Source organism: Phyllobates terribilis, unplaced genomic scaffold, assembly GCF_046119375.1.
Source record: "Phyllobates terribilis strain yellow unplaced genomic scaffold, ASM4611937v1 Scaffold_2__4_contigs__length_985480577, whole genome shotgun sequence".
Classification (NCBI taxonomy): Eukaryota; Metazoa; Chordata; class Amphibia; order Anura; family Dendrobatidae; genus Phyllobates; species Phyllobates terribilis.
The window spans coordinates 379471321-379481728 of NW_027362762.1; the positions used below are offsets into that span (position 1 = coordinate 379471321).

The 10408-nt window shown below is 40.5% G+C and overlaps 1 protein-coding gene across 2 annotated transcripts in view; it reads left to right on the forward strand.

Moving 5' to 3' along the window:
- The window catches only part of RNF149 (ring finger protein 149), an 89054-nt gene extending 79858 nt beyond the window's left edge, over positions 1-9196 (forward strand). For both annotated transcript variants that reach the window (XM_073664776.1, XM_073664777.1), the window contains one exon: positions 8183-9196. In XM_073664776.1, the coding sequence (XP_073520877.1) occupies positions 8183-8250 (68 nt within the window). In that variant the 3' untranslated portion in view covers positions 8251-9196. The remainder of the gene's footprint in view (positions 1-8182) is intronic.
- The last annotated feature ends 1212 nt before the right edge of the window (positions 9197-10408 follow it).

Here is a 10408-nt window from a genome sequence, read left to right on the forward strand (position 1 = left end):
ACTCGAGTCAATACGTTTCCCAGTTTTTTGTGGTAAAATTAGGGGCCTCGGCTTATATTCAGATCGGATTATACTCGAGTATATACAGTAATTAATCCAATCTGTAAACGCCATAACGAGAAAAAGAGAAACAAAAAGCCAGTTATGAAGAAAGGATGAAAAAAAAATCATTGTAAAAATAATAAAAAGTCACCATGGGCAACATGAATCAGATATATTTTTCGTTGAAACGCTCCAGTGTTTCAGCATAAATATAGTTTGAGGAGCCGGCTGGGGCCAGTGGAAGGACTAGCCTTGTTTATTCCTATAGTCCTTTGCCAGATTTTCCCTGCACCACTCCAGGTGATTGACAGGTGTCTCCAGATGTACATATAAGGGTGAAACCAGTGAATCACCTAGCGGTGCTGGGAAAAACTGGCCAGGGACAGAGCCGGAGCATTTCAGAGAAATGTATATGGCTGCATGGTTTTCAGACCCAATCTTGAAGAAATCCTCCAGAGAATATATTTAATAATCTCTTGCTGATCTGTTTTATTTTTGGCTTCATGCTTAGTGGAAGACTAAAAGGGATTGTCCTGTCTTAAGCTACAAGTCTGCAGTCACTCAAGCATGTGACCGCAAGTATGTGATATGCATACTCCCTGTCACATTCTGACTAGACTTGTTTCCGGCCTCAATATACCTGCATTGAGCAAGGCCTCGCCCATCTTGTGAGAATGTGGCCGGGAGTATGCATATAGCACACTTGGGGTCACATGACTGCCGCTCCCGGTGCCGGCACCGGAGAATGTGAGGATTTACAAGTCTGCAGTCACACAGAGTGACTGCAGACTTGTAGCTTAAGACCATACAACCCCTTTATTGACCCTTTGTCCTATTGCAGAGTGGGGAGGCTCCTAATGCAGGGACCGAGGAGATGTCTCCTGAGACAAGAAGATACAATTTCTTTATATATTTCTTGGTTTAAATTGTAAAATGAGCCATAACAGGATTACATAAGATGAATACATAAAGTGCAATATAGAGGGCATACTGTTTTTTTTGCGCATTCCCTATTTCAAGTTCTTTGTAGCGCTAATCTACTAGTATGCAATGTTATATGCTTGACCTTTAGGAAAGCCGAAAATATATTCAGATAATGCTGCTTGTCCTTCATATTTGGTTTCATATGTCATTGTGTGATTAATGACGTTTGTGTTCTGTAGTCATCCTGAAAAATAAATATTCCTTAGGCTGGGGGTACACGGTGACTTTGACCCCAAGACAAATCAGTCGGCCAAAGATCGCTGTGTGCCGCAGTCACATTGCAGCATATTGCAAAAGAACCGGGTGGCTTTTGGGCTCGCAGGTCACCGTAACTGCCGGAAGAAATCGCTAAAAGTAAGAACCCTTTGTATTATTTTGCGATTTGCTTGTTGACATCACAATACCTCGCGAGTCGCAATGCGGCCTCAATATTTGGCTTCACAACCTGTGTTACAGCCAAAGTCGCCTTGTCACCCCAGCCTTATTCTTGTTAGCAAATGACTTTTACCAACCCCTAACAGGGTGGATATGGGGCTGTAGACACATAGTTTTGTGTTCCTGGGCATTAATGTCAATGTTCAAATTGTAGATTGTTTGTTTAGATGATATGTACTAGCTCCAATGTAGAATTATTTCCTTCACTTAAAGGGATGGACTCATTAAGACAGCCCCTTTATTTATGACGTATCGGACCATATGGACCTCATAGAAGGGGTGGTCTCCTGCCGAGGTGATTAAAGAATCTAACTGCAGCTTCCATCGGTGCCCTGGGGCTGATATTTAACTGCCCCCTACCCGAGCATAAAACCTTTGAAAGCTGCTAGTAAGATTTATGGGTCTGACTGGTAAGCGGTAACTAAAACCAAATGACTCCATTAGAGTATGGGATTACGGGAAGTTTTAATGTTCCAATTAACTTTAACTATCCAGCTCAAAATAATTGGGTGATGTGTCTTGTAATATTCTAAAAATGTTAATGAGGCTTTCATAATGCTGCTGACCCTCTGGTACTATTGCAATAGTCACGTACACGTGTATTAATATTTACCATGATAAAATTGTAAAAGGCTGTGAATACCGGGTGTGATTCGACCGGTGACTGTGTGTAGACCTACAATAATGGAGTCCAGGGTCGGACTAGAGCTGATTCCCAGCCCAGGCATTAGAGTGCCCACAGACCCACTCGCTAAGTGGCGAGTGTGAAATATGTCTGTGCATTTGTGGGTTACGGATGATCGGGGTGTGTATCACGTTTGCAGATTACAAACTACTGTACTCTTATTTCTCTTGAAGAGAGGCAGGGAAATAATTTTAATATAGAGCGTAATGATCTTCTATTACATTCAGTCAAAAAACAATCAAATGCACCCGCATCCCTAAATGGGGGTCTCAGGGCAGTTTTAACAGGAAGAACAAAAAAAAGCACCCCCTCCCACCCCTCCACCCCCCAAAAAAAAGTATTGATAAGAACACTACTATTATTGCTGCAAGGGGACTGAGTCGGCTGAATTTAGAAGCAACTACGCAAAATAACTAGAGTACAGATGGACCCAAGGCAACTTTTCAGCCTGGGCCCCACCACCAGCATACCATTAGATGTGCAGATGCCAGTTACATTTCTAGGGTCTATACAGATATGTCACCCCCTCTCAGAAAATAAAACCTCAATTATATCGATCAAAGACAAAGTAATTATAAGATTTTATGTGTATGATATATGTCTACGGAATAGTCATCAAATGATATCACTATACAAAGAGAAAATATTACCTCTAGTCAATCACAATACGCAAAACTGTTTAGCACAGCTCTTTTCCAGGATCCTACCTTATTTTCCCCAGTCTACGCAAACTAAATACCTATCCGAAATCTTGCACGCAGTAATAATGTCTTTCTAGTGCCTTAAACCATAATGGTACGCCTCTTTTATGCCCAACAGTAATACGGTCTCCTTTATGTCTCTACATATTAATTGTGCCTCCACATATGAATAGTGCCCCCTTTATATCTCCACGTAATAATGGTGTCCTCATTGAGCTTCCACATAGTAGTAGTGCTCTCTTTGTGCCCCAACACAGCAATAGTGCCTCTTATGTGCATTCACATAGTAATAGTACTCCTTAATACCTCTACATAGTAATAGTGCCCCAATTATGCACCTAGAAGGTAACAATTCCCCCTGTGTACCTCCAGATACAAACAGTGCCATCATTATGTTGCGGAGCAGGTCAATAGCTCTTTACTTTGCCACTGCTTTCAACTGTATCCACCTCTTGAGAATGAGGATACCATTAAAAGTGATGCCTGTCACAGACACCAGAGACTGCAGGGCCAGTGTAAACTCAGTGGCCATCTGCCGGTGCTGGCCCATTTAGTATTTTCCAGAATTGCCAGATGGGCAGCCCAGGCCTGTTGAACCCCCAAAGGGAAGGTGCCGCGATTTTTACTTTTGTATCAATAATTACATTGCCTTGCAATAGTATTCACCCCCTTGGCATTTTTCATATTTTGCTACCTCTCAACCTGGAATTTCACAGTTTTTTTTTTATTTCGAGGGTTTGCATCAGTTCATGTAAAGAACATGCCTACAACTGTGAACATTTGGTTTTCATTTTATTGTGAAGCAAACAACAAGACAAAATAACTGAAAACTTCAGTGTGCAGAACTATTCACCCCCTAAAGACATTACTTTATGGAGCCTCCTTTTGTGGCAATTACAGCTGCAAGTCACTTTGGATAAGTGTCTATGAACTTTCCACATCTTGGCACTGGGATTTTTGCCCATTCCTCAAGGCAAAACTGCTACAGCTCCTTCAAGTTAGATGGTTTCCTCTGGTGCATAAGAATCTTCAAGTCTGACCACAGATTCTCAATTGGATTAAGGTCTGGGCTTTCACTAGGCCACTCCAAGACACTTACACGTTTATGCTTAAACCACTCTAGTGTTGCTTTAGCAGTATGCTTTGGGTCATTGTATTGTTGGAAGGTGAACCTCCATCCCAGTCTCAAATCACTGACAGACTGAAACCGGTTTTGCTGAAGAATATTCCTGTATTTTGCACCATCCATCTTCTCCTCTACTCGGACCATTTTCCCAGTTACTGCTGCCAAAAAACATCCCCACAGCATGATGCTGTCAGCATCATGTTTCACTGTGGGGATAGTGTTCTTTGAGTGATGAGCTGTGTTGGTTTGGTGCCAGACATAGATTTTACCTTGGTGGCCAAAAATTTCAATTTTGGTGTCATCTGACCACAGCACCTTCCTCCATACATTTGGGGAGCCTCCCACATGTCTTTTGGCAAACTAAAAACGGGCCTTACAATTTTTGAGTGTAAGTAAAGGCTTTTTTCTGTCCACTCTTCCATAAAGGCCACCTCTATGAAGTGTACGGCTTATGGGGGCCTTTGGACAGATACTCCAGTCTCTGCTTGGGAACTCTGTAGCTCTTTCAGGGTTACCATTGGTCTCTGTGCTGCCTCTCTGATTAATGCCCTCCTTGTCCAGGCTGAGAGTTTTGGTGGACAGGCCAATTGGCAGGTTTGTTGTGGTACCATGTTCTTTCCATGTGATGATAATGGATTTGATGGTGCTCCGGGGGACCATCAGAGATTGTGATATGTATTTATAACCCAACTCTGACTTGTACTTCTCAACAGCTTTGTCCTTAACTTGTTTGGAGATCTCCTTGGTCTCCATGGTGTTGTTTGGTTAGTGGTGCCTCTTGCATAATGGAGTTGCAGCCTCTGTGGCCTTTCAGAAAAGGTGTGTACATACTGACAGACCATGTGACACTTAGATTGCCCACAGGTGGACTTCATTTCAATAAGTATGTGACTTATGAAGGTAATTGCATGCACCAGAAGTTTTTAGGGGCTTCATAGCAAAAGGGGTGAATACATATGCTTATGCCAATTTTTAGTTATTTGATCCCATAAATTTAATTTATGGCTATATTTTTCTCATTTCAATTCACCAACTTAGACTATTTAGTGCTGATGCATCACACACAAATCAGATTACAAAAATATTTAAACACCGATTGTAATGCCATAAAATAGGTAAAAAGCCAATGAGGTGAATACTTTCACAAGCCACTGTATATTGATTATATAATCAATTATTTTTAATACAAAATTACATTTACTGGTTTAATTGTTTGTTATTAATTTCTTCTTCAGCCACCGGGGGCTGCCATTTTCATTTGCTGGTGTCTACGACACTTACACACCTCAAATACGGTGGTCCCTGGGCATTGGCGTCCGACCGCATCTCCTGCACTGTGGCTGCCTCCTGCTTGTGACCTGGGCACAGCCACTGGGCTGTCCAGGTCACAGTTGTGGGAGGAGGTTGCGGCGATTTTGCTGTAGCCCGCAGCTGCGCTGCAAACTCGTTTCCCCCTGTCACTGCCCACACTGCTCAGTGCGTGAGGTGACCTGAAGCTGCCGGGGAGCGGAGGTCCAGGGTGAGGTGAGTATCTGCAGCGGTGAGCGATGATCAGCAGCCTGGGATTAGTAGTACATTACCAGGTTGCTGATCACTCCCTGCGCTGCTATCACCACAGTGTCAGAGCACAGAGTAATTATCCACCCTGCTGTGCCCTGATCACTGATACAGCTCTGCTATGTTACTGTAATGCCTCTTAAGGAGGCGTACACTGCCATAGCAGAGTTGTGTATATAATGCCATCATACATGATATGCCCCAAAGCAGTGGAGGACTCTATGGAAGACTATGGGGTTTGCATTATACTATATAGAGGACTATGCGGTGCATTATACTGTCTGGAAGGCTATGTGGGAGCCATTATATTTGGATGGCTATGTGGGAGCCTTTATACTTTATGGAGGACTATGTGGGGGCCATTATACTGTATGCAAGCAATTATACAGTGTGAAGGTTTGTGTGGGGTCCATCATACTGTGTGGGGGCGATAATACTTTTTGGAGGGCTAGTGGGTGGGGGCCATTATTCTGTATGTAGGCCCATTATACTGTGTGGAGGGCTTTATAGGGGGTCACATTTGGGGGATCATACTGTGTTGAGGTCACCATACTTTGTCTGGGGAGTTGAGGGGGGCAAATGTTGGGTCATCACACCGTGCTTGTGGAGGGTTACTGTGAAGGAATTCACTGTGGGGGTATCATACAGTGTTTGGGGGACCCTTTTGTTGGCATCATACTTTCTGGGGGCAATGAAAGGGGAATCTAGGAGCATCTATAGGAGGAAAATAACTTTGTAAGGGCTAAAAAGTTGTGAAACATACTCTTTTGTGACCCCACCGAATATATATATTTTTAGGGGTGGGGCAATTAAAACTTCTGCTATGGGGCCAATGATTTAAATGTACGCCCCTGCTCCAAAGCTTACAGTATATCTAACTATCCTGCGGCCAGCAATAGACAATGCAACGCAAGGTAAGAGGTGCAATTTTTTTAAATGAAAATGAAATGCTTAAATTAATTTTAGCACAAAATATGAGAATTTAAGAAAATAAATAAATATGTCCCTATTGTTGTCAATCTCTTTTAAGATGCACGTTTATTTTTCAAGGTAATATACAGATGTATCAGTGTACAGGAGCGTCCATGTGCCGAGTTATCTATAGATTTCAAAATGTAGATCAGACCCGTGTATCTAATCCCATCATGTGTGACACGCCTCAAACCTATGTATCTAATCAAATCATGTGTAATACACCCCAAACCAGTGTATCTAATCCCATCATGCATGATGCACTGCTCTGGAGCGTATCTAATCCCATCATGTGTAATATTCCCCAGACCCGTGTATCTAATACGCCCCAGACCCATGCGATTAGATACACGGAGTGTAACATACACTGGGATTAATCGCAGCATGTGATTCACACCGTGTATCTAACCCCAGCTTACCACAAACCTCCAACTAACAGAATCGGTGCTGCCGGCCATCCTCAGTGACACTGTACTTGTCAGTATCACTTTGCAGTCACTAACAAAATGTCTCCGCACTGTGATCCTAAATTTCATCCTTTCTTATCTTGTTACAAACACCCAAAAGGAGAGGAGAGTGAGGTCACACATGTGAGCAGACCCCATCCCAATTTACTGCAGTTGTAATGTGAGCTAGTTGTACACTAGGATTTCATGGCAAATTTCAACAGCTGCTCCCCCTAGTGTTTAAAAGTGGAAAATATCAAATCTTTTAACATTTTTCATATTTTACTCCATTAAAAACAAATTATAATATTTTTATGGCACCTTCCCTTTAATGGCTGACTAGTGTTACAAAAATATTACATTGCATAATCATTTCATGATCATAAAAAATTCATTCAGCCCCATTTTTCCATTTTAACTATTAAATGACTAGGCCTGAGAAGCTTCATGACAGTAATTTTTTTTGTTTTAGACTTTCCTCATTTCATAAGCTAAAACTTTTTTGACAAAAATATAGAAACATAATTTTTTTATATATATTTTTTTCATTTCTTTGCACTAAATCACTTTCTGCATTCTTCATATTCTTCTATTATGTGGATTAAGAGGATGCCTAATAAGTGTAACTTTTTTTTTTTTAATCTATTGTGCTATAAAATTATTTTTTACTAAATGATCAAATATAGCCCCGATTCATTAAGACTGGAATTTTGAGGATTCATTAGGAGTTGCATGCCACTTAATGAATTTGACGTATCTTATCAGCAACATGCATCTTCTTGTGCCTCGCCAGAAATGTTAATCCAGTCAGGAGTAAAAAAAAAAAAACAACTCCAATTTTAATGAATTTTTTGAGTGATGCCACTGCCTGTCCTGGTTCCATCTTCGCTCTGCCCACTTTGGCTGTGCGTGAAAACTCCAAAAGTACAATTTTTTTGACTCAACTTCGTGTTTCGCAAAAATTTTTGTGATGATTTGGGGCCAATATGTCTCGATAGAGGTCATAAGAGACTTCTGGGCGAGGATACATCATTACATTTTTATACCCTTTTTTACTGTAACTTGGGCATCCATAGTAGTTGATAGAAAAAGATACATTTAAATTAATGTTTTTACCCAAGTGGCCTGTGCCCAAGAATCATCCCCCTCCTTGGCTTTTTTTCTGGATGTCTCTTTAGAACTGTGCGTATTTCTGAATACACAATTGACTTGTGAAATGTCTTTTCCTCCACAGATGATCCTGGCAGTGAGGAAGCATCCGGGGAACAAGCACAGAATTCTGGAACTCCTACTGTTCTCTAACCTTCTTAATTAAGGCCCTTCAGACTGCTAGAAATTTTACGGGTTTTATATAAGCCATGAAGTGACATTTGGTTTCAGAGAAGAGTAGAAGAGGCTTATAACTGCCGGATACTTATTATATTATTATTATTATATTTAATTTAACATACAAGCCCTTTCTTCAAGCACATATACATGGCATTCGTTACATATTTGTTGAAGGTCTGGATAAGAGGGCAGAGGCGAGTACTGGTGATTTTAATGTTACAGTCGATGTCAGGTAGGAAATACGCGTAATTCCTGGAGAGAGTAAAATCTCTAGCTGAAGGAATGGCGAAACGTTTAGTGGACTAGATAGTACTCGTGATGGCTTACATGCCAGTCCCCTCTTCCAGTACACTTGGACTCCATGAAAAGAAACCTTACAAACAAAGCACTTATTCAAGGAGACTCCCTGGTTCTTTACCCGCTATCTTGATGCCCATGCACAATATACAACTGACGGCTGATTCTGGAAATCTGGCTCAGGTAATCTGTATACACAGCAGTGACGAACAAATTCTGTTGTACTTGGTCCATCTCAGGAATCAGGACTCTTACACTGATACGTTCTGTTCTGTTGGATCCGGCTCTGGGATCCCGGCACCTGCAATGTGGAATACGTTCTGTTTTTGTTTTGGATCCAGCTCAGGAATTTGTGTGGTTGCGGTGATTGAACAGATTCTGTGGTTGTGGATGGAAAATGCAAGCATTTCAAGATTACCCAATTGTAGGTGGAATATGCTCATACCACTCAGTTACAGGTTTACTCATTGATTAGTTTGACCAAAGGCTGCTGAATATTCTTTTCTTTTCTTTTTGTTTACATTTAGATCTGAAGCAAATAGCATAATTACTACATAATGTACTGTGCTGAATATAAGAGGAATTAAAGCCTTTGTAATGGTTGTAATAAATGTTACATAGATTTGTGAGTTTATTTTATCGCCTATTTAACCTAGTTAGTAGGTGATTGGAAATTTCTGCTTGAATCTTTGCACTGTATTGACTGTGAATACACTTTACTTACACTGATCATTAGGAGCCTCCTTCTGCAGCGAGGATTTAAGAATAAGTCAGCCGGTTGAGCCTTAGCGCAAATATGCTAATGCATAAGGCTTAGTTCCCATGATGAGCTTTTTGGTGAGTTTTTGTTGCTACAGATTTTCTGCACCCATTAAGTAAGATCGGTTAATTGCATTTTTTCAAAAATACGCTGCGTCAAAAACTCCTCGTGGGAACTTGGCCTAACTGTGACTTTGTTTCCCCTGTAACATTAAACCCCTACAGCTATAATCCATATGACAAGACACATGTGCATCATTTAGAACGACCCCAATAATCAAGATCATACAAGCAAAATACATTTTACTACTAAATTATTTTTATTAAAATTACATATAGTAATAATATTGAGACAGCACAAGTGAGATTAAAACAGGGACACCTGGAAGATGTAATAAATTATCCGCCTCCTAAGATAATATAAGTAAAATTCCCTGCATATTATAATAGTATAAAGTAAAGTAATACAAAAAGTATCAAAGGATGTAAAAAAAAAACAAAACTATATATACACATATATGTATGTGTGTGTGTTAATATGGGAAATATTGCGTGGAATACATTGGTAAAGTATCAAAAAAAAAAAAAAAAAAAAAAAAGATGCCCTCATGTAAAGCAAACCTACACAAGCTGCATAATTAGTACAGCTAAAACAAAACACTCCATGTGAAGGTATAGAGAAAAATATATAAGTAATAATAATTAGCCAAGAGATACCTAGCAGGGAACCAGGCACTTGACATACGTTTCGCACTGAAATGCTTCTTCCAGGGATCAAATGGACAATGAACATCCTTTAATTTACTTGTATGCAGAAATATTGTTTTTGGACTAAGACACATTTATTTATCAAGAAAAAATGTGCCTAAAAAAGTGTGCGACATATACTTCGAAGTCCAATGAGTAATGTTTCTCTTTGCGTAGAGTGCCAGGCCAGCATAAGGGGACTTATAGGTCATGCAATTCTCCTGTGGAAATTGAAATTTGGAAATGTCCTCTTCAGAGAGGAAGATAACCTGAACTCTAGTGCCACCTATTGGATGTAGCAATCCTAAAAGTCAACATTGACCCTTTA